The 26181-nt window shown below is 31.9% G+C and overlaps 1 protein-coding gene across 1 annotated transcript in view; it reads right to left on the bottom strand.

Moving 5' to 3' along the window:
- LOC129235185 (diacylglycerol kinase eta-like) overlaps window positions 1-26181 on the bottom strand; it is a 303413-nt gene that overhangs the window by 129229 nt on the left and 148003 nt on the right. Inside the window, exon 3 of the mRNA XM_054868880.1 lies at window positions 3470-3532. Within this exon, the coding sequence (XP_054724855.1) occupies window positions 3470-3532 (63 nt within the window). The remainder of the gene's footprint in view (window positions 1-3469; window positions 3533-26181) is intronic.

Below are 26181 nucleotides of genomic sequence, written 5' to 3'. Positions count from 1 at the left end.
TGAAGAGCTCAAACCTTTGGTAATGCAATCCATAGACAGGTACAATCTTCTGTTAATGTCATACAACCATAAAGACTACAATATTAAAATTGCATAGTCATACTTTGCAAGGACTCATAGATAAGGAGCTGTGGATGGTGTTGGTGCGGTAACAAATAAAAAATGTTGTCACTTGCCGTTACAGCGTAGAGCAACAGTCAATTCTGCATCGGATTTTGCCATTTGAGCAGAAAAGGCTCTTAAAAAAATCAGAGTACTTTATTCTGCGGAGAGCGACATCACAAAAGATGTTGCAAAAATGCTTCACGCACGCTGCTGTCTTGTACAAAGCTATACCAAACTTACAATCGGTACACCATGTTGTACCGATCGATATGGGTACAATTCAAGTGGCAGGCACTAACTGCAGAAAGTGCACTGAAGATAGTTTCATTGCTGCCTCAGTCGAAAACGATCTCCCTTGGTAATATAAATGCTATTGGAGATTTTGTAGAATTAGTTTTGTTTTCTACCTCAAAAAAAAAAAAAAAAAAAAGGTCATATCAAGCAAATAGATGGAGAAGACATACAAGTAGAATACTTGGAAAAAAAAACTTCAACATGTATACATCAGGCCCAATTAGTCAGACATATCATGGAAGAAACAGAACATTGTAATAAGAAAACTAACACCCCCTGAAATCATCAATTCTAGATTGGAAATGAGATTTATGTAAAAAAAATTTCCTTAGTTATTTGCAATTTCTCTTATTTATTACTGTGCTAATCATAAAATGTCTGATTGATAACTATTTGTGTATGTTGTTATTTTATTGGCCACACAAGTCACACCCGCAACGGGTTGTCACACCCGCAACGGCAACTTTGAATATTTTTTACAATGAAACTAATTGAGTGAGTATCTAAATTTTTGTATGGAATAATTAGTTAAGTATTACTGTCTAACATAAAAAAAAAACAGTTCGATCAGTTGATATAATTCACAGAGTTTTGAATGTTTTGATCGCAAGGTGAAAATGCATGTCCTTTTTATGTCACACCCGCAACGGGTAGAAATTAATTTTTTAAAAAATAAATAAAATATCAATCAACTTGCAAATTGGCATCAATGTACCTGCAAGTGATCTTTATTGAAAAATATAAAAATTGAAACCTATACTCTAAAATATTTTTGCTGATGACTAATTTAGTTAGTGTAAATGTCACACCCGCAACTTTGGATTGGGCGATAAAGCGAGTTAGTATTTATGATATTTTTTTCAAGCACACCTTTTTACGAGCATCGAGCACCCTGCAATTACGAGAAAATATCACAGTACTAGGGATTGCAATACCGGACCAAAAATTCAATACCGGTATTCGATACTTTTAAAACGTGATACCGGAATACCGGTATTTGAAAAATTTCAAAAAATGCTTGAAAACAAATTGCTTTGATGTCACATTTCATAATTTTGTACAAAAATTGTATTACTTATGAAAACGTATTGTGATCAAATATAAAATGAAGGAACAGATGTCATAATAAAAAATCAATACTAGTAAAAAACAATGCATCTATTGAATTGTCTCTAAGTCTAGAACTCATTTTAGTGCTCAACATTCATACAGTTGAAAATACACTTTCTGAATTCACGCAGGTCGGTGGTACTGTTAACAATGCACGACGCACCTCCTCTAACAGTATTGAAGTCCTTCATCTTCAAATAATTCGGTCTTTTGCCTGTTATTTTTGGCTAAATCTTTTCGTGTGTGTTTCCTTTGTATTGTGTGTATTATTATTATTATTTTAATTTATAACTAGTTGTAATTTCCTTCCAAGAGATGATACTTTTCCAAAATCAAAATAATTTTCTCTTGAGCAAGAGAGGTTTGTGTATACTTTTTATTTGCTCTTTGATTCGAAAGTTACGATAAATGTGTCCAAATCTGAGCTTGTTAGTTTTTCTTATTCGTTTTCGCCTTCTTTTCAAAATTCTTTGCAATTATGACTATGTAAATATGTGAAAATATGTTTCAGTTGATTATGCTTTACCTCTATGCAAATTTTCTAGGCACTATATAATTTCTAAATATTATCTGGCAAAGTATAAAGCCAAATAATGAGACAGGACAACAAACCTGACAACAAATTACCATTTAGTATGCTGTTAAGAAAAACATTTTGTCAAAATGTAATGCCGCAGTTGAGACAAATAATTAGAAAAGGAATCAAAGTATTACACTGCAATTGATGGTTGGATGAAATTGTTCATAGAACAAATTCATTCAAAATTATACTTGAAATTAACTTTCACAAAAGGGAAAGTAAATAAGTGGTCAGGGAAATGGAAAAAATAAAAACAAGATGCACGAAAATACTATTCATCTCTTCATCTAGTAATGACAATATCAATTTGCAGTATTTCCACTATTTTTGCTTAATGATATTCTATTAGTTCGTGTTTTTGAAGCACCATTTTTACATCAATAGATCGATTTTGGTTCTGTATCATGGAAAAAGAAATGTACATTTAAAATATACAAATTGGTATTTAATAAGTAAAATTAAATTTTTTTAATGGAAACTATGTATTATCTTCAGCTCATACCGAAAATACCGGTATTACGAAATTGCAAAATTGCTCGAAATACCGGTATTCGGTATACCGGTATTGCAATCCCTACACCTTTGCGCTCGTTCTGAGCGAGTTCGAGTGTATAAAAATGTATGTTCATTAGAAAATGTCTTTGGAAAAATGTATCGTGCTTTTATGCCACAGGGCAATGCAATTTTTATCTGAATTAGTAAAAAAAAGCCAAATGCATGGGAAAAACGCATTTACAACGTCATAATAAAAGCAACGACTAGATACTGAGGTAATTTCCTTTGAACACCTATCTCTAACCTCTTTTATTCCCGGCCAAAAGCCGGAAGGAAGCGAGGACGAATTATCACGAGCAAAAGAAAGTAAATGGGAAAAAAATAACGGAGGGGAGAGAGGGGATATGCTTTGTGCACAGTGCACTATAACATAAATAAAAGTAAATCTTTTTTGAAGCGGGGAAAACTATTTATGATTGATTCTCCGGTTCTGAAAATCAACAACGAGAAACACGAAACATGGCATGAGCAACAATTTCCTATTCAACAACGTAAGGTAAGATGTGAATTAGATGGACACTCACGACTTAGCGAATTAGTAAAAGAAATAATTAGTGGCCAAAATGCATATGCTTCATACAAGCACCAAATAAGTAGAAATTAATGTTGATTAAAATTTTGAAAAAGGTATTAAAAAAAAGATAACAGTTTGAATATAAATTAAAAATTTATTAAGCAAAATTGTCACTCAAATAAAACTTATAAACTACAAAAACGAACTTCAGTAACGTAATAGAGATAATTAACAAGGCACAAAATATACTTAAAATTTGTTCTGAAACAAAGAACGAGCTTAAATCACTATTATAAAGTTACAGTACTAACCTTGCTATCTTTTGCATAGTATAATTTTCTGGGCTTGATTTTGAAATACCTCCTTTTCCACCTCTGTAAAAGAAATTTTATTTAATAAGCAATACAACCATTTTTAAACTAAAACAAAGTCATACTGCAATTACAACTGGAAACATGAAAACTAAAATAGTATTTTAAAAGTAGAAATAAACTTCAAATTGCCAGGTTAGAGCGTTCGATATATACAAAAATCTGAAAACATGCATAAAAATGGTTTTTATATATTTAAAAAAAAAAAAAAAAAGGTGAGAATTTTATTTTGCATCAAACAAACGGTCCGACATTCAAGGCAGGCTTTTTTTTTTTTTTAATGAATGATGCAGAATCTTTCTGAAGGTAAGCATAAATGTTTATTTATTTAATTTTATTACAACGAATTCTAAATCGCCCAGCATTATTCTGCAACAATAGGTTATGCCATTGGTTTCCAAGCCGAGAGGCACGCCTCCCTATTGAGGTATAGAGCAAACATAAGAGGGGCAACACAGCTGTTTCCCCCTTACATATAATTTTCAATACACAACTAACTAGTATGTTGTGGCCATAACGAAACTTTCTTCTATATATTTTTTTTTCTGATCCCTCCCCATGATTGACGAGGAAGCAATATTCCCAACAAAATCAAAATTACACATGCAAAAACTTGACGACCATCACAATGTCTGAATTATTACAAAAGCAAAGCAACGAGCGAAAATTGAAAGTTATTTTAAAAGCCTTGCTTGAATTAATTACAAACATTTTATTTGTTAACAAACGCAAGATGGCAACAGTTAAAAATTTTAAATCATCGCGATTTTCTGGTTATTTTCCAACAGTTAAAATCACGCGAAATACGCAGACGACAGTCTATTACAATTTATCTTTCTTATTGTTGCATTTATAAAGCTATTTTTATTCACACAAAAAAAGCCCCCCCCCCATGGAGCAATTGGCGCCAAAATTGAACCAACGCCTGTTTACATATGGATTGACATTTATTTCAAATTTCATCCAGAAGGTAGCATTACTTCTTGAGATAGAACTCACAATCAAAAAAAAAGAACGTTCGATTGTGCCACCCCCTTTTCAGCTATTGACACCAAAATAGAGTCAGCACTTATAGCCTCTAGGGGCTACTTGTCGATAAATTTTTCTCTGATTCCGTTCATTATTTCTTGAGATACAGCAGTCACAATTGACGACAAAAAACGTTCTATAGCTCAACCCCCGTTTGAGTTATTGGCACCAAAATTGAATCAGCACCTGTTCCTGTTAATGGCAACATATGGACCGAATTTTGCTTGATTCCGCCAGTTACTTCCAGAGGAATAGCAAGCACGCGTAACTCAAAAAACGTCCCACTGCTCCATCCCCCTTGGAGGAATTCGCGCCAAAGACCAATGGGCACAAGTTCACATAGGGGCACATATGTGTACCGAATTTCGTTCGATTTCATGCGGTAGTTTTTTCTGCAAAGCGGCCACAAAAAACTGGTCACACACAGACGTGACACACACACGGACACACACACACACATACACAGACAGACAGACGGACATTTTCCAAAAATAGTCGAAATGGACTCAGCACACCTCAAAACGTTCGAATCCGTCAAAATTCGAAATTCGAAAATTTGCACGAATCCAATACTTTCTTCTATATATTAGATATAGAAGAAAATAAAAATGTGGGATTGGTCAAAAAAAAAAAAAAAAAAACCCCGGAAATTTTGAAGGAATAAACTGGTTTTTTCCGAAGAGGTTTTTTTTTCCACTCGAGAAAAATTGAAGTTTTTGAAATTTTTAGCACAAAATTATGAGTTTAGAAATTTACCATACTCATATTTGATTTTTTTTTTTTTTTTTTTGGGTTAAATATTTTTTCAAGTTTAATATTCCACATGAAAACATTAACTTTGTTGATGCAAGATCTAAGATAACTTAATTTAACAGAACACCAAAGTATTATTTGCTACTTTTCTCATCCATACAACAAAATTAGTACAGTAAATTCCCGATTATCCTCGGAATAGTGTGGTACGGTAGCTGCGGATAAGCGAAAATCGCGGAAAATCCAAATAGGTAAAAAACGACACTAGTGTACACAACAGCATAAAAATATGAATAATGCTCACACATTGATTCAAACTATAGCTAAAAACATTGCGACATTACATCAACTAACATTGAATGTAAAAAATATATAAGTATGAAAGCTTAAAGCAAAGAATAACACAATCATTAGTTTAAAAAAATTTAATAACAATTCAGGAAAAAAAATTTTTATAAGACCCGCGGATAATCCGACCGCCGGTAATCGGGAGTTTACTATATCCTTATATAAGTAATAGCCGATGATCGAGTAACCCGCGTGTTTCAACAATGAAACTCGCGCCACGGCATGATAATTTGATAGTATGTTTTGGTAATGTTTAACATGCAGGGAAAGGCTTTATCATGACAAGGCTGAACTCGATCCGGTAACTTAACTGTTTTACTGGTAAGATTGTGTCGTTTCAGGGGAATGAAGAAACGAAAAAATGGTCAACAATGAACGCTATCTAAAGGAGTTTAGGGTTAATCCGCTGGTGTTAAGGTTAACATTTCAACCATCAAAATATTACCAAATAGGCAATTGTTTCGTTCAAATGTAGAAACCATTTTCACCCGTCATACAATGACGGGCGATTTTCTAGTGTATTAATAAAATATCTGATAATGGAAATGTTTAACTAAAAATGCTGATATATTTTCATTTGATGCATGTGTATTAGGGTGGAGCGAAAAAAACGAAACTTTTTCTTGCGAGTTGCTACAGCGCGAAAAAGTTGCAATTGGTAAAGACTTAAAAAAAAGAGAGAAAGAAAGAAAGAAAAAGAAAAAGAAATCGGATAATATCTTCCGATAGCGCAACAAACCTGAAAATTTGAAAAAAATGGAAAATTTTATGTTTTTTACGAATTTTTTAAAAATTTTGTGTCAATTTTCTTTAATACTCTAAGACGAAAAAGTTGCGATTGGTGCAGCCATGGGAAATTAAAAAGAAATATTTAAATCGAGTAATACCATCTAATACAGGAACAAACCTCAAAAATAAAAAAAAATGAGAATTTCAGCTTTTTTATGTGATACCCCCCCCCCCCCCCTTTTTGCAATAATATAGGGAAAACCCTTTTAAAAAGCAATATATTACACATAAACATTAATTTTTTTTCTCGATTTTGAAGGCATCTTCTAATTATGCAGAACTTCTATTCTTTACAACAATGAGCTATTTTCAGATAATAGAAGATTATAAAAAGTTTGACAAAACTTTCTCAATCCAGTACACAAGTCTTATTGTTTGAAGTGTGACTTTTTGAATCTAATTAATCAGATTTTTTGAAAACTTGGGCATAATTGCTCTGGATTTCAATGTTGCTCTAATGTAGCCATCTCTTGATTTAAATCCTCAAACTTTAAGCGAAGCCACGTGTCTCCAAACTCCGGATCAGCCAAAGACAAAGTGAATAGCATTAGTTCATATTTAAATGAACAACGAATTTCACTAGACGACTTTGACATCATAGGTTACAACGGTACTAAAATTTATACCAGGTGGAAAAGAGGCACGATTCGTCAATTCGAAATTTTATTTCGGACGACCATTGCAATGGGCTATTTGTTGATTCCATTTCATCGAGTTACCTATCGTCATTTTTTAGGCATTTGAAAGATGAAACAACCGGTCCAAGTTTATTTTCTGGACCAATAGAAGAGTGTCTCAGAGGAGGTTGTGAAAAACGGCCGGTAATAGATTTTCAAGTAATTGACTGTAAAACTATAGAAGTAAATAGAAATGCTTGAGTAGGGATCAAAGGTATCCTTTAAATATATCTCAAGCAATAAGAGTTGCAATTGTCCAAATGATTGGTGAAATCTTGACCCCGGGCCCACTCTAACATTCCAGATGGCTAACTTGGGCAAATAGAGTCCTCAGACTGTACGTAAATGTAACGATCCCATCAAATGCGTTAAAAGACATTGTTACTTTTATCTTGAAATGTTACATGCCTACCATACCAGTCTGGTTTGAAATAAAGAACTGCAAAAACTCTATGAACGGTCCCATTCATGTTCACAAAACGATTCAAACCTGTGAATACTTTTGCTATATAGAACCTGAAACAAGTTGTTTACCCTGTCATTGAAACAAACTCTTTCTTTGCGCATCCCGAAAATAGCCATGGTTTTTGATGAAAGGAGGAACATATGACAACTAGAGTTTTTAAAAGGTTTAAAAAGCCAGGAAATCTGTTTCTAAAGGCTAAAACATCAGGAACTTTGTCATTCCATCCCTAGATTTCGAAGCCACCGATTACAGAGGTTATTGCTTGGGGAGCACGACAAAGTTATCTCCTCCATTTTTATTTCAAAAAGTTACTAACGAAGTCAGTAAATATTTTATTGAAACAGGTACTAACTAGACTTGGATGCAAAATTATTCCTCCGCCATTACGCAAACAGTCGAAAGATGCGTGAAGCTATTGACGGAGACTTCGCTTTAAGTTTGCGAATTAAAATCAAGAGATGGTTACATAAGAGTAACATTGAAATCCAGATTAAATTAAGCCGAAGTTTCAGAAAAAAAAATCGGATTATAAATTAGATTCAACAAGTAACACTTAAAACAATAAGAATTGAGTTCTGAATGGTAGAAATTTTGCTAAACATTTTATTATCTTCTATTATCTGAAAATGGATATTAGTAAAAAATGGAACTTCTGCATGGTTAGAAGATACCTTCAAAATTCAGAAATAAATTAAGGTTTATGCGTAATATAGTGCTTTTTAAAAGGGTTTTCCTCTATACAACTGGGGAGGGGGGGGGGGATTAGATCAATTTTTTTAAATCACAAAGTCACAAAGAAAAGCTGAAATTCCCAAAATTTTCGATTTATTATGCTTGTTTCTGAATTAGAAGGTATTATTCGATTTCAATATTTCTTTTTAATTTCTCAAGGCTGCACCAATCGCAACTTTTCCGTTTTAGAGTATTAAAAAAAAAAACATTGACACACAATTTTTAAAAAAATCGTAAAAAAAAACATAAAATTTTCCATTTTCCCCAATTTTTAGACTCGTTGCGCAATCGAAAGATATTATCCGATTTCAAAAAAAAAATTTTTTTTTTTTTTTAAGTCTTCACCAATTGCAACTTTTCCGCGCTATAGCAACTCGCAAAATTTTTTTTATTTTTTTCGCTCCATCCTAATGTATATATATCGTCGCATCAGAACAACAGAAGAACATCTTATTGTTATTTTTGGGATTATTAGATTTTTCACTGTTGCTTTGAGGTGAAGATATGTACACACATACACAAATGTATTGCAAATGTAAAATCTCTACATAGTATAAAATGAAGTCTCCAAAAAGCGTCTGTGTGTTTGAACTCGCAAAACTCGAGAATTAACCGGCCTGAAATTTTCAGTTTGTTCCTTTAAGTCCTGAGAAGGTTTGCAGACCAGTTCGAAAACAATTCGATGAAAAGTTCTTTTTTTATTCCAATTTAGGGCCAATTTTCACATAAAATTCCCGAATATGGGGGTGAAAATTACTCGCAAATAGTAATATTATATATCGTTGGAAAGGGAAGAATTTTCCGCGTTCTACGCAATTTGTTCCAATGCTCTAACTTAATTACGGCGGGAGTTTTTTCCGTTTAGCTCGAATTTTTTTAGGCTTAGCTGAAATTTAGGCACTACTTTCTTCATTAAATCCATCAATAAAAAGTGATGGAATTGTCCCACAGTTTTCTTTTTGACAGCACTGGAAAGAGCTGCTTTTTTTACTTATAAGTACGGATTAAAATCTTACAATTTGCAAAGAAACAACGATAACAACTTTTTATCAAAAAATTTGATTCAACAATTTCTAAAAATTATTTTACTCAAAATTATTGGCCGTTTGATATTTTGACAAGTTTAAATAATTTTTACTGTTCTGGGTCTGGCTTTTTTTTTTCTCTAACACTAAACGTTTTATGTAAATTTATGTTTAAAAGAAAAAAAAAACAGAAATTGCATATATCTTTTATGGCTCCATGATTTTTTATATTTTCTAAGAAAATATAGTCATTATACACATTTTTATTCGGAAAAATTAAATTTTTCCATTTTTTCCAGAAAAAACTGGGATGACACTGGTTATTTCCGGAAATTTTACATCTGTATAATAAAACATATAGTTTTTAACAAAGAATATTTAATACATAAAAATAAAATAAGGTAAAATAAAATTAATGTCCGAAAAAAGAATCAGCAAAAGGTCAATGCTATGGTATTTGGGTTTGATCACCCACGCTCACAACAGTGATATCTTATCAATGACAAAACGGTTTGAGAAAATTTTGCATTCAAAAGCAAGCCTACCAATTGCATTAATATTGCATTCATATTTCACTAATGCTGTGTTTCATGCATCGATTTGTTCTGTAATTTCGTATGATTTATTAAATGTAGTAAAACTATGAATGTTCGTACGTATTACTGAAAATAATAAATTATTACATTTTTGGCATAAAATTATTTTATTTAAAATATGGTATTGTTATTCTAGTCTAGCCAATTAATAAAGTGTAACTTCAGGATGGCATTAATTAAATTGGATTATTACGAAAATAGGGGGCGGGGGAGGAGTTTCAAACCAATTTCTTTATGAATAACGGGAAGCGCATGCGTGGAAACCACTGGGTTGCGCACTGAAGACTACAACGTTGGTAAAGCGTTAAGTTTACCTTGCTTGGTTAATTTTTTACGCTCACAAAAAGGGAAAAATTGGGTAAATGTTAAATTAATTTCTAAATTGCGTCACCTCCACCCCTCCCACTCAGAGTTCTTAGCTGGAACACATAATAGTAGGGGAGATAGCGATAGTTTTTAATACATTATTTATATAAAGCCAGAATTTTTTAAAGTAATACATTAGTTTACTTTAAAGAAGAAAACGCGAGTCTACCAAAAAGTTATCGCTGCAATAATTAATAAAAAATTTAGCAATATGTTGCAAAAAGTTGTAAAATTGTCTTACATATACATAAGGCTGAAACTCGGTAATTTTTTTGATTACGTATAAACATAACGAAAAATATATGTCTACCGCGTCCGAAGCGTTGCCGTGCCATGTCTACCACCCACGCAAGGTGCGAAAAAATCAGTCAATTTTGACTTAAATATATAAGCCTAAATTTTTTTTAAATAATTGTTTATAATGTATAAAATATAAAAACAAAAGTCTACCAGTTGTTTTATGTTGCAAAGGCCTGGTAGACGCCACGGAATATCGACGGCGTAACTCGATGTACAGTTTATCGGGCCGCTAGCGCTCGCTAAAAAAATTTGCTTATCGTCGCGAAATTAAAATAAATAAAGCTGATTTTTTTATTAATTGTTTAAATCCTACTTTCATTAAAAATTTTAGTCTACCGTGGCTAAGAGGTTGCATAGTCTTTGGTAGACGTTGCTTAAATTATAAGGAAGTTGGAAAAAGTATGATTGTTTTTTTTCTCTTTTTTTTTTTAATGAATGTAAACGATTCAATTATGTGTAATAATTTTTTTTATAACTACAATTTTCTATCATATTTAAATTGATAATCATACTTTTGTCATATTATTCATTTTTTTTTTTTTACTTCTTCAAAAATATTTTGAATTACTACCTTTTCAAGTATATTGACTTTCAAGTATACGGCTGATGTTTACATTTCTTTAGCATGTGTTAAATTGAGTCAAATGGGTGGTTGTTCGGCTGACATTTAACCAGAACATTAGAACATTTAAACAGTGTTAAACATTTCCAAAGGCAAAAGAAATTTTTTTTACCTTATCTAAATATATAAAGGTGACGGTGTTTCTTTGTTTGTTTCTTTGTTTGTACTCGATGGCCAGAAGACCCCATAGTACCTACAGTTTTGAGACTTGGCACAAAAATTCGAACGTCTCTAAGGTCATTACAATAGGTTCTTTTTCCAGACAATTTTTCAAATTAATTTCTTCTTAAACGTTTTGGAAGAAGTTGTCTTTGTTGCTTATGAATGTTTTAATGCTATTACATTATTTTAAATTAATTGTGCGGATGTTAATTGATTTTCTTTCTAATTAGAAAGTTGCTTGGCAAATTTGGAGATGAATTATGGAGTTTTTTACATTTGAAAGCTACTGCAAATGTAATTTTCATGTAATTTGTTTCTCTTTAGTTCAACGGATTTTCTTTAAATTTTTAGCACAGGCATCGCTGTGCGGGTACTGGCAGTAAAACCATTAGAATTTAAACCCCTAAATTTACCCATAAAATTATTACCCCCCTAAAAAAATCCCATTCTAAAATTTTCCCCCTAAATTGGAAAATCTCCAAGTTGGTAACCCTGAAACGCAGCTGCTCTTAGGGTGCAAGTGTACGACAGTGAAAGCTACCTTTATTGGGAATCATTCGCCAAACAGGGAACGAGAGAGTCAGAGAGCGAAGGTAAACATTGGCGAAATTTTAGAAACAGTTGGCGTCGCTTCCAGGCTGCCAGTCACTTTTCCGGCTATTAATTATCCCTTTCTTTTTTCTTTCTGCATCTGCTGGAAATCTGAAGAGCTGAAATCCTTTTTCGGAGCTGTTTGCACAATTAACAGCCGAACAACCACCCATTTGACTCATACATGTTAAAGAAATGTAAACATCAGCCGTATACTTGAAAGTCAATATACTTGAAAAGGTAGTAATTCAAAATATTTTTGAAGAAGTAAAAAAAAAAAAAAAAATGAATAATATGACAAAAGTATGATTTATCAATTTAAATATGATAGAAGGTTGTAGTTATAAAAAAAATTATTATAATTGAATCGTTTACATTTATAAAAATAAAAAAGATAAAATAATCATATTTTTTCCAACTACCTTATAATTTAAGCAACGTCTACTAAAGACTAAGCAACCTCTCAGCTACGATAGACTAAAATTTTTAATGAAAGTAGGATTTAAACTATTTATAAAGAAAAAATCAGATTTATTTATTTAAATTTTGCGACGATAAGCAAATTTTTTTTAGCGAGCGCTAGCGACCCGATAAACAGTACATCGAGTTACGCCGTCGATATTCCGTGGCGTCTACCAGGCCTTTGCAACATAAAACAACTGGTAGACTTTTGTTTTTATATTTTATACATTATAAACAATTATTTATAAAAAAAATTTTAGGCTTATATATTTAAGTCAAAATTGACTGATTTTTTCGCACCTTGCGTGGGTGGTAGACACGGCACGGCAACGCTTCGGACGCGGTAGACATATTTTTCGTTATGTTTATACGTAATCAAAAAAATTACCGAGTTTCAGCCTATATATATATATATATATATATATATATATATATATATATATATATATATATATATATATATATATATATATATATATATATATATATATATATATATATATATATAAGACAATTTTACAGCTTTTTGCAACATATTGCTAAATTTTTTATTAATTATTGCAACGATAACTTTTTGGTAGACTCACGTTTTCTTCTTTTAAGTAAACTAATGTAATATTTTTAAAAAAATCTGGCCTTATATATATATTGTCGTAAAATTTCGGTCGCCATCTCCCCTACTATAATGTCAATCCTACCTGCGAGGACTTGAATGATCCAAACCCCCAGAAGATAAATTCTGGCTGTGCCCATGTTATTATAAGTGCCTTAAAAGAATTATATCAAAACGAACCTTGTCTCTTTTGTGTAAAAAGAAGAATACTTACATTTCCTTTTAAATTAAACTAAATTAATCTTTTCTCTCAAACTACTTGACGTTAAGAACAGTTTAAGATGAAACGCATTTTTTTTTTAATATGCAGAGAAACAAAACGAAGAACTGAAAAACCGACCACAAAAATTTCCCGTAACATAAATTACTTCAAAATTATATTTATCATTTCATTTATTTATTTATTTTTTCATTATTGGTATTTCATTTTGAGGAAATCACTTTATATTTTCCTCGTTTTAAAGAAACAGCTCTTAGCGCCCAATTTTTACGACGAAAATTAAGCAGCAAGTTGCAAATGATTAGTCATTCCTGTTCACAGGTTTTCCTATGAGTGGTTAATACTAGATTCTGTTATAGGAATATAATAGATACATATTATCTTTTTTAATCAGTAATAATTTCTCACCAGCAATACAGCACAAATACAGGTGTTATTTATGAACTATGCACGGCACTGTTTAAATAAAAAAATATTCAAGACTTTTTTTTTTTGGTTGGCTGTAGGAAGAAAGGAAAGAATCCAATTGCTTGGAACAAAAAAAAAGAATAAAAAAAAACTTTCCTTCAGAACAGTAAATTTTAATAGTGAAAATCTTAAATTTCCTTTTGATTCCAACACATTTGGAAGAAAAATCATGGCATCCAATTCCCGTGAATCTGATGGAAAAATTCTTAGCGGTGACAATAAAATTACCTGAAATGCTGAAAAGTGGACATAAGAAAGAAAAGCCATTTTTCGAAATTGGTCGAATTCTCTTTTCCCTCTCACTTAAAGATTTTACTTTCAGAAAATGCACACTTGCCGACAATCATTTTAAAACATTTCTTTGCCCGGGGTCTAACCATAATTTTATAAAAGGAAGAGGGAAAAAATGTTGGAATAACATTAGTGAAAGAACAGATAACTTTTTGCATTCACTTTTTTATCTAATCGATATATATTTAGACTAGTATGTACACTTTTTAATGTATGTACTAGAAGTTTCTAAAAATAGTAAGTAAAAAAAAGGCGAGATTTAATTTTAAAAAAAAAGAAATGAATTTATTATTTAATAGGGGGGAAAAACGTACTGTACTGTAGTGACTAGAGATAAAGCATTTTCTTTGCCGTGACTAGCAATAACTCACAAGAAAAAATAAGGCTGTGGAGTCAGGGAAAAAATGACAAGACTCTGGGTATTGAACTTAAAAAAAACTCCGACTCTTTTACAAGTACAAATAAATTCCTTTCATTTCAAGTCAGGCAGGCAGCTCGGAAATGTTACATGTGCATCACATATTTTTTCCACTTTAAATTACATATTTTTCCCACTTCAAATTACGGTAGCTATATCTAAAGGACTTAATGTTCTAACAGAATTCTGGAAGAAAAGTTTTTCCTCCTGTTTCAACATTTTAAAATTGAACAAAAAATCGGCGTTTTCCTGGAAATCAGCAAAATACTAATTTTGAAATGGATACAGTAAAAAGTACTCAACTGATTCGATCTTTTCTTATTATTATTATTATTATTATTCGGTGGATAACTTAGAAAAACTATTTTACTTTTTAAATTCTTTTTCGGCGACTTTTTTTTTTTACTGATTTCACGATTTCCCGATAATTTTCTTACCGATTGTCTGGAAAAGGGAGTTTTTTACATACATTGACTCTTTAAGAAATCTTGATAGCATAAAACAACAACAACTATTCGAAAAAAAAATTATGGGCTAGACAATACTTCCCCCACTTTATTGATATGCAATATCTTTCACAAACAAATCGTGTTTAGTCTTTCGAAAAAGATAACAAGTGTTTTGCCTTTGATCTGTTGAGATTTTGTTCCGTTCATATTCCAAGATCATTTTATGCTTAAAAAAAAAAAAAAAAAAAAAAAAAAAAAAAAAAAAAAAAGCTGATTTAGGGATGCATTGGTGCCGGAACGCACCGGTACGGAAGGGGTGCCCACCTGGGAGAGGGGCGTGGCGCAGAGCGCCATTAAATTTTTTTTGAGGGGGGAGGGGATGATTTGACGGGTGTTTTCTTTTCTTGAGGGGGGGGGGCTTCTTCTTTTGGTGGGTGCGACATTTAGGAGGTGCGCTCTCGCTCATTAAGAGGGGGGGGGGCATCCCTGGGTACGCCGTACTAGGACTGCTTTCTACTCTTGGAAAATATTTTCTTTTCGCATAAAATATGCTGTAGCTCAACATTTGAGGGTTGAAGCACTTCCAGGTCGCACTCCAATCAGGACCATTTCTTTCTGTCGTTCCGATACTGAAAAATTTACGAAACTGCCCTCAGAAAACGGGGACCTCAGGTGCGTCCGCACAGAACCTGTTTCGTATCACTTTAATGTTTTAATGGAAAATAAATAAAAACTCGGAACATATGTTTACAAGCAAAATATTAGACCACTATTCTTCAGGCTTTTTAATCATTTTTTTTCCCCTCGATAGAGTCTGTCACAGCACAAGATTGCAGACTTTACAGTAACAAAGTAAACATGTTTACTGTTTATGTGTTACTCTATGTGCTTCATAAAAAAGGTGATTTTCAATAAGTATGTTTTATTTATGTTTTTTTTTTCAATATTCCGGATTGGGTCGGATCGCAATTAACTCGAATTATCGGGGTTCTGCTGTATTTAGATTTTTATGTAGCCGAGTTGCACTTCTTGAATGAAATATACAGTCAGGAAAGGATTAAAAACTTGAAAGTTGAATTCCTTCTACTTTTTAAATCCTTTCTTGTTGCAAATAATCCTAAAAATCGTTAAAAAAATGTTTGGAATGACAAATGGGCTCGGTAAAGGAATGAAACAAAAAATAATTCTTAGTAATATTCCATTTTCAAATGAGTCAATTTATTGATCTAAACCAGTTTTTATTTTTTTCTTTCATTTCTCAAACGGTGTGTATGTGTATGCTTTTTATTTATTTATTATTTTTTTTAAAGTAGCGAAGTAGCGACTACTTTTCAAAAGTAGTTTGTACTTGCTACATTTTGAAAAAGTAGTTGTAATTGTAGTTAACAACATTTGCAATAAAAATAAGGTACAGTGAAATTTCGTTACAACGAATACCAATAAACAAGATTTCCGTTTTAAGGAAATAAGTTTCCAGTCCCGATTTAATTTCCAATACATTGCTTGAATTCCATTACAACGAAATTCCCGTTACAACGAATAAAATGTGGGGTCCATTGAAGTTCGTTGTAACGGGATTCCATTGTAGTTGTAGTTCGCTACAATAAAATAGTTTTTCCAACCACTGAATGCAGGTGTACCAGTTTTATTCATTTTTGCCTGTTAGTTATGATTAGTTATACCAATGGCGAATCTAGAGCAGGAGCTATGTGCGTGTGCATGACGCTGCAGCCCCACTCCCCGCCCGCGCTTAGTGAAACCAAAGCTTTTGCTGCTTTGGATGCAACATCAAAACAATATAAAAAAATTTCGATCTCGGCCCCTCCCCCCCCCCCCCCCCCCCCCGACTAAAACCCAAACTCTGGGCTTGTCACCGAGTCATAGAGAATTGGGCGCCGTACAAAAGTTAAATGTCCATAAAAAATTTTTGAAAAAAAAAAAAAGAACCGACTTCAAAATTGCTCTAAAAAGTGAAAAATAATTTTATTCTTTAAACATCATCGATAATACTTTTAAACATAATTTTTGAAGTTGGCGCAAAAACAAAAGTAAAATCCAGTGTAACCATGCTTCGTTCATATTTGTTTCAGAAAATCATCCTAAGTTAGGAACGAAACATTTATACCTTTACTCAAATATGCTGTCATCAATGCATAACGTATGTTATTGAAGAAACTGGGCCTGGTTAAATTTATAATCGTGGTTGAGTTATGACTGTGAATGTTTTTATCTATCGTTTTTGCGCCAACTTCAAAAATTATGTTTAAAAGTATTATCGATGGTGTTTAAAGAATAAAGTTATTTTTCATTTTAGAGCAATTTTGAAGTCGGTTCTATTTTTTTTTTTTTCAAAATTTTTTTATTTCATTCTTTTTAGTGTAAATGTATTTCAGAAATATTAAGAAGTTACTATAACGAAACTTCACCTTATACTTTTCATAAAAATGCTCCATACTAAAAAAAAAAAAAAAAACAACTAAAAACACGCCTTAAACTTTAAGCGATTGACACTAAAAATTTATCTTTGTTCCTCCCCGGAATTCATTTGTGTTAATTTAATTATAACCATTTAAATATTACGTTTTCCTTAACTAATTTACATTTCACAGCATAGTTGCTTTTTATGCAATCCTGTATCTCCTTACTTAGCCCAGATCATCTGTTATTGGCATAGATGATAACGATCAAAATACTACTATATAGCTGAAGCAAACCTAACCTAGTAGCATTATGAAGGCGAAGCAGATCCTAATCACTGCAAAAACCTCACTTCCAGGTTAGGTTTACCCCCACTATAGAGCAATGACACTGAAGAAACTTGATGCTTGCTTCGGAGAAGCCTTCATTCAAAATTATCACTACAATTACTATTAATGTTACTGTTGTATGGCACCAAACTTTTGTAACAATGGGTTTTATATTAAATCATTTAATAGGGAAATTGCATGAAATTTACTGTTTTTTGACCATAACTTTTTTTCTAAAGAACAAATATGGCCAAACAAAGTAATGGGACCTAAGTTGAGCTGTCCAGTATCCATTAAAAAAATAATCATCAAAACCGGTTCACTAGGCGAGACGCTGTGAGTGGACAAAAAAAAAAAAAACATACATACGGTATGAACTGATAACCGCCTCCTTTTTGAAGTCGGTTAAAAATAGGCGCCTTGGATAAAAAAAAATCTGGGAACCACGGCATTAGTCAAAATTTTAATGAAAAGGCTTCTGGTTTTAACTGAGTTCAAGTCGGCGCTGAATAGTTACTTGTTGTGTTTTTTACGATTTGCAAATTTATACTTCAAATTAAAAAAAATTATCAAAAATCCTACGATGTCACTTTTATTTTGAAAAAGGAGGGGGGAAACTCCATCACCATTTTATTCTTTGGGTGAAGGAGGTAGATTTGGATGGGAATGAGGAAAGCATTTTTAAATTAACGATTTCGAATAAACCGATGAATGAAGGAAACTTTGATTTTAAAAAGGGATATTACGTAGTTTTATGATGTTTCTTATTTGTATATTTAATACAATAAATCTTATGTTAGCTGGAACCGCAATATCCGGTATAAAATTCTAAGAAAAAAAAAAGGAGAGAGAGAGAAAAAAAAGAAAGAAAGAAAAAAAAAAGACTAAGAGTAAGGCTCGGCCGGCGCAATAAGGCACCGGCGCACAGTGGTTCGAAACGACAAAAAAGCGGAAAAAATTCAATAACTTTGAATATTCTCAAAAAATCCTTTGGAAAATTGTTGCATGGTAATATTTATCTTCATGCTTGCTGATTGTATTCACTGCAAAACCCCGATTTTACGTCCCTCGAATCTACGTTTTCCCCACATTTTACGTTTTTTATCATCAGATCCCAGTTTTCCGTACACTAATAATATTAATTTAACCCGGATGGAAAGTTATATTTTTCGAAAACCATAACTATTTTTAAATCAAGGAAGGACACCATTAAAAAACTATTTCTTATTATCGCCGCCGTTATCCATTTAATATTGATCAGGGTTCGAAAATATCTATAATATTTTGATTTATAGCCCATATTTTCAACCTGAAGTCATTAAATAGTAACCGCTTCCTCAAATCATTGTTGTTTATTTTCTAAAATTGTCTTACAATATATAGATTTAAAATTAATGTTTCTTTCATTACTTATATACATAAATATGCATTTTATGTAAAAATTTATGCATTTTAAATGGCATTAAATATAATGGATAACTACGATAGTTTATGAAATGTGATAATTTAATATTTTAAGAATAAAATATAGCATAACTAAGGTTGATATTGGCTACTACATAGGTTATTGACAATTATATTCATATACTCTTTGAAATTGATTCCAAATATACACAAGCCCTGTAAAAAATCAAAGAAAAAACATCACAGTATCCTACATACACATAAATAAGATTTTATGTAAAATTTACACATGGAAAACTTATTTAAAACCGTATGTTATATTAGTATAGTTTTATTGATTATTGCAATATGTAATGTTTATGTGTATTTTAGGATTAATATTTTACTTTAAAATTTCATTAATTTTAATCGAGTTACTTGAGCATTAGCTGTTTTACACACTTTTCTTTTGTTAGCTACTTTTACAAAATTAAAAATTTCAGAAATTAAAAAAAAAAAAGCATTAGTCAGTACACAGCCATAAAACACGTTTTCTTTTTTTCTTACCTACCATTAAATTTAAACGAGGCATTGTTAATCTACGTTAATATTGTTACATTACTAATATTTTTATGATTATAAAATAGAAAAGAAATATCATATATTACATTATATTAATATATCATATAAAGAGCGCATTATTTTTAGTTATTTTCAATAATAAAGGAATAATGTTGATATGATTACTACACATATTTTTTATATTGCAAGTCTCGCAGTTTGAAACATAAATATCGAAAATTTTCTGATGAAGAAAAAATTGTGTGTGCATCTTTTGTTTGAAAGAACAAAACAAATCCAAAAAAAAAGAACAAGAAAGGGTTATAAGTCTTAGATGCCAAAATGTGATTCCATGACAAGTATGCAAAAGGAAATACTTCATTTTTGTTATTGAAATATAACAGTGATGAAGAAAGATGACTAAATAGTTTCTGGTTTTTATTAGCAATAAGAGGTGCGACTTTCGTTTAGCCTATAAAATGATCTTAATTTATTTTATTATTTTTTTTAATTTCCTTATTTTTAAAGTGTTTTAGAGAAATAAAACAATTAAATTTGATTAAATATCTATTTCACTTACTCCTTAATATAACTTTTAATACGCGTAAACATTCCTGACTCGATGCGTAAACTAGCCCCGTGTCCAAGTTTACGCGACCGACTTAGACTTTTTTTTCGATTAAAAACACAAACTGAGTAACAACTGAATCTACTCATTTTGACTTCATTTCAAGCTTGAAGAACTACTGCACATGACGAAAAGTAACGCAAATTTAAAAAGGTAGAAGATTCGACCTTGTACCATGAATATTCCTGGATTGAAATTGAAAGTACTTTCAATTTCAAGACAGTCAAAAGACATCTTTTCAGTATCATTATTTCAAATCAAACAAAACACCTTCACAGTTTTTTTTGCTCAATAAAACAACAATCCTTTACCCTACAACTTATAAGAGTGAAGGTCATGTCACACTTATTATTATCGGAAATCCGGTTGATTGTGATAGCATGCTCAATACTGAAGATAGTATTTCTATGATTCTCCTGATAACGAAGTATTGTTTCAAAACATAATGAATATTTTCTTCACCGATAAAAGAAAATGGGAAGTATTACACACAAAAGATAAATGCTTGAAGTTAAACCAAGTTTCTTTTTAGTTTCCAATATAGTATTTCTTTTAGTATTGCCGTATAGCAGGCGGTGGGTGTAGCTGATTTTTATGTGACAGAAATAATAATAATGATAATATTAAAAAAATCACTCACTCTGATCGATGCTGGCCGTGCCAATTCTTTCTGATGTATGCAAAATATCTAACAATAGTCTTCTTTTTTTTATATCGAACCCCCCATCCCCCCCCCCCAAAAAAAAAAAATTCGTATCCACATCTCTGAAAAGGTGTTCCAAGAAAACATGCTTTTCAGATCCTTTCCACCGAGTAAGTTTCTTCAATACAATATAGCATCGCTTCAGAGCAACAGTAAGCTATCTAAGCTAGAAAACAACAATAAGATATCCTACTCAGGGGCGTGCACGGGGGGAGGTGGGAGAAGGGACGTCTGTTGGCGCGCGCCTGAAGGGGCCTCGAGATTTTTAAAATGAGGGGTGAATTATACGTAGGGACTAGGAATGTGTCGTTCATGAACAACCAGTTAAAAAAGAACGAATCCTTGAAATGAACGGATCCGTTCGTTCACTTAAAAAATGAACGGCCGTTCTTTTGAAGGGTGAGCAGTTTAGAACATTGCATTGATGCACTTGTTTAAAAATCGCTTTTTTTTCAAGTACATTCATCTTAAAATTCAACTCTCAATCAACCTCAAATTTCTTTTTCTCAGTGCAGTACAATGTATTCATTCAAACCTTTTTACTTTTGCAGTTCATTTGCAATTTTCTAATGTATCCATTATAGAGACGTACCGAGTAGCACTTTGGCCGAGTAGCCGAGTACCGAGTACTCGGCCTTTTATTACTCGGCCGAGTACCGAGTTACCGAGTACTCGGCCTTTCACTACTCGGCCGAGTTCCAAGTACCAATTATGTTTTAAGAAGAACCACCGACAGACATGTGATGAATTTTGAACTTATTGGAATAGTAGTATAAACTCCTTGTCCATATAATAGTTTTTAAAACTAAATTCCTGCTGAAATTTAATTACGTATTATATATATACAATTTTGTTTGTGTCAAAAATTTTACAAAAAAATAATTTTTTTAAATTAAAAATAAATAAATAAAAGGTATGATTAATCAAGTTGGAATTAAAACAAATTACAGTAAAATCCCTCTAATGCGGACACTAACAGGACAAATTTTTTTTCTGCAATATAGAGGTGTCCGCAGGACAGGGGTTTAATAATGTTATTTGCATTGGAACTGGGGAATTAAAAATTGTCCGCATAACAGGGGTGTCCATTAGGAGGGGTTTCACTGTATACCAATCAATTATAGTTCTAATCTGCCAAAAATAAATAATTTTTAAAAGCAGATAAAACAAATGTGCCGAACACTCCAGACACGTGTTTCTGCCCCCCCCCCGTTACAAGGAACGTCTTTTTCAGTGCATAACATGTGAGCTAAAGAATGTAAAGACATTCAACAAAAAAATACGACTTTTGTCGGATGCCTTTAAATCTACGAGGCCCCATTTTGTGCATTGAAAAAGGAATTCCTTGTAATGCCAAAACACGTGTCTGCAGAGTTCCTGCACTGTATTTTTAAGGTTGTTTTATTTTTTAAGCAAAGTTATTTTTACATTTTTTATAACTAATTTTTGTTTGTAGCAAAAATCCATTTTTAATATAAAAATTCCATATTTTCTATACTTACATTTTTTGCGTATTTTTTAATAAATAAGTTTTATTAACTTTGGGGACATTAAAATAAAGATTTATTCCATTGAAGCATTACAAACTTCATTATTCTCAAAATTTAAATTTGACTTATAAATTTTAATTGTAAATGATTGCAGAATATAATACTGGCTCTTTTTTTATAAATTTTAGTATCTGCCTTGGACAATATTCAATTTTTTGCAACTACTCGGTATTGGCCGAGTATCTGATCAGAATTTGGCCGAGTACCGAGTACTCGGCAAATTGGCCGAGTAGGCCGAGTACCGAGTAGTTACCGAGTACTCGGTACGTCTCTAATCCATTAGTAATGTTTTAAGTGATTTGTTTGGACTACTAACAAAATCTTTTGGACATTCCACTTCCGGTCCCACACACCAGCTAAAATCCTTCTCATACTTTTTGTCGCCAAAATTATTTCTCAAAATACCTTTAACTTACACTTTTCTGGCGATCCCTTGGTCTATCCTTATCAACTACCATTTATATTGGTTTGACTTTATTTTTAACTTGCTTGGCGAGTTCCAAGTCGCTTATTTTTCACTAATGGTACCCGCACGGCTTTGCCCGTAATAGAAGATTAAAAGGTGTTTTGGTTCGCCTGTATATTTACAAATAATGTATGGTGAAATTTCTCGCCAATTGGCTTGTGCCCATGTTACGGTTCCACGTTATGATAATTTCGTAATTTACGCGTCCATCTTATGATAATTTTGTTCTTAAATTTGGAATAGAAAAAGAACCAGATCGAATTTTCGAAAAATCGCTTCGAGGTGCACACCCCCATGGTACAAACTAACTTTGTGCCAAATTTCATGAAAATCGGCCAAACAGTCTAGGCGCTATGCGCGTCACAGAGATCCTGACAGACAGAGAGACTTTCAGCTTTATTATTAGTAAAGATAAAGATTCAATATTTAGAGATTTTTAATAAGGATTATTACTGTCTAATTTTTTTCCCCAGTTTAAAAAGCGTTCTTTTTTTTCCGTTCTCAGCGGCATCATAGAAATAATTTTGAAGCTCCCTAATATTTTTCGGTGAGTCTTTTTGTTTTTATTAAGTTACCCGGTACTCCGGCTCAGCTACCGATATTTTTGTTGTTACATTTTTTGTTATAAATGGTCTATTGGTAATACTTAGTTGGAAAAATTAAATATCTTAATATTTTGACACGCAGAAACGGAACCTGCGAATTTTGGAATGGAAAACATATCTTATTATTCGGCAACTACGGAGCATCTTACAAAATGAATTAGAATTGCTTTATACATCTAAACCAGGATTTAACAAAAAAAAAAAAAAAAAAAAAAAATATTATTCATTTTTCATAGGCATATTGTCTTACTTTTAGATCATTTTAGTTTTTTTTTTCTTTTTTTCAAAGACTATTACTGATCTATTGAAACATTTCGAATGTACGTGAGTGTGTCGTGCAGAGAGATTACCTGCAACTTTTTAAAATGAACGATCTTCTGATGAACGGATCATTAAAAAGAACAACATTGCCCACCTCTAGTAGGGACATAGGGGTAAACAATATGGAGGGGGCTGTAAAAATCATTTGAGACGGGCCCCGAAACTTCCGGCACGACCTTGAAGCTACTGTTGCTCTGAGGCGACAATAAGGCAGAAAAGACACCTCAAACAAAAATATATTCCACAAGACAGCGATACAAGCACTGATATTCACTAGAATTTTCTCCTGTGTGGTTTCGTTCACAAGTCTTCATATGTTATTAAAAATTGAGCAGTATTTTATAAAATAACGGTTGAGTCGAAAGTACTAAAATATGTAACTGTGTACAGACAAAATTAGATTTTTTTTTAAAGAAAAACTTGTGTCCATACATAGCTAAGGGGAATATGTTGAATAAAATTACGCTCACACCCTATTTTTTTCATTTTATGAGTTAGTTAAATGCCTCATATAAATGAATAAAATGAGCTGAAACGTATTTCTTTCTAAAAGAAATTAATGATGGTCTCCTCCCTTTATTGATTATTTTTATAGGTCGCGCTCTGCGCATCAATAAAAAATGAGGAACTATTTTTAAATAAGATATATCCATGGATTGAAAAAAGAAAATTTCTTTTCATTATTTTTTGAAGAGGAACTAAAGTTGTGCTTTTAAATAACAAACTGTGGGATTTGCGGTTCACGTTCACAGTTTTTTTTTTTTTTTTTTTTTTGCCGCTTTTCTTCTTTCTTTGTTAAGTTTTTGACGGGTATTGTAAGTAATATGAAATTGGAGGTTTGATTCCAAAACCTTAAAACGAGTTTAAAAAGCAACATATAACGCTCGGGATCATTAGAAGATAAACAAACATATTACATAATATCCCTCTGAAACAATAATAATAATAATAATAATAATAATAAGTAAATAAAAATCATTATGTACACATACTCAGAGCTGGATTTACCTATAAGCTAAACCAGCTATAGCTTATAGTATCCGCTTTGTTGGGAACACCCAACTCCCGAAAAAATTACATGATTTTTGCTTTAAAAAATTACAAGCATTTAGAAACAAGTAATTAGAAAAATAAATGAATGAAAAATCAGTAAATTCCAATTTAGGTCAACAAAGAAAAAAGAAAACAAAAACATTTTTGCTATTTATAAAATTAACTTAAAAAATTGAATTTTTGAATTCCTTCTGTCCAGCGCAAATGATTCGCACGGGTCTGCTAGAGAATATATTTTTCCTTAAAGGTGTTTTTTTTAATGGGAAAGTCCAGGGGCGGCAAATAGGGGGGTCAAGAGGGGGCGGTTGCACCCCCAAATTTTTCCCTGAGAATAATAAAAAAATGGATAAATTCAATTTAGATAACTTAGAAAATCATTTGCCTGCATTTTTAGAACAGAAAAAACTGATAGAGAATAATGGTTTGCCTTAAATAAAGTAATCTCTTCATATGGATTAAATATTTCAAAATTGTGTAATCTATGTTACGATGGTGCATCTTGTATGAGATGCCCGTACTATGTTGAGACTGCGCCATTTTTACACTTAAACTCCGTGTCATTTTACACTAATTTAATACTCATATTATAATTTAATGTTTAGCTAGTAAGTGTTTTAATTCCCTGTACTAGAAACACATTTTAGCAACTTGATATATTATATGCTTTCATAGAAACGTTTTGTAAAGATATGCTATTTTTGAAAAACATCCCACATCAAAAATAGCTTCATATCAACAAATATAACTTGAGGTTCTTTAAAAATTTCAATCGTAATTATTCGCTTGACAATTGAAACTCTTAGTAATTTTCGCACTAATACATACTTGAACCAAGTGTGGAACTTTGTGACAGAGCTTTCTATAACAATTTTTACTGAATGCCAATGCAGAAGAGGTGACACAACTCACATGAAGTTGCAGTCAAAATATTAAATTAATATTTTGAATAAAACAAACAATTCAGTTTCTCAAGAAATTGAAGCAGGATTTGATGAGATACATTTATCTTTGGTCTTAAGTTCAATATTATGTAAGTTAATTATAGAAAACGAGAAAGAAAATATTACACTTATACACTAGCGCAGCCATAAATTCCTTCTGGAAGGGGTTTTTGATCAAAAATACCTTCTGGAGGGGATTTTCTGATGAAAATTACCTTTTGAAGGGGAGTTTTTGTTGAAAATTACCTTCTGAAGGGGAGGTTTTGATGAAAATACCTTCTGAAGGGGATTTTTTTGATCAAAACAGCCCTTTCATA

This window comes from Uloborus diversus, chromosome 2 (assembly GCF_026930045.1).
Source record: "Uloborus diversus isolate 005 chromosome 2, Udiv.v.3.1, whole genome shotgun sequence".
In the NCBI taxonomy this organism is placed as follows: Eukaryota; Metazoa; Arthropoda; class Arachnida; order Araneae; family Uloboridae; genus Uloborus; species Uloborus diversus.
This window is presented reverse-complemented; position numbering and strand designations above follow the sequence as displayed.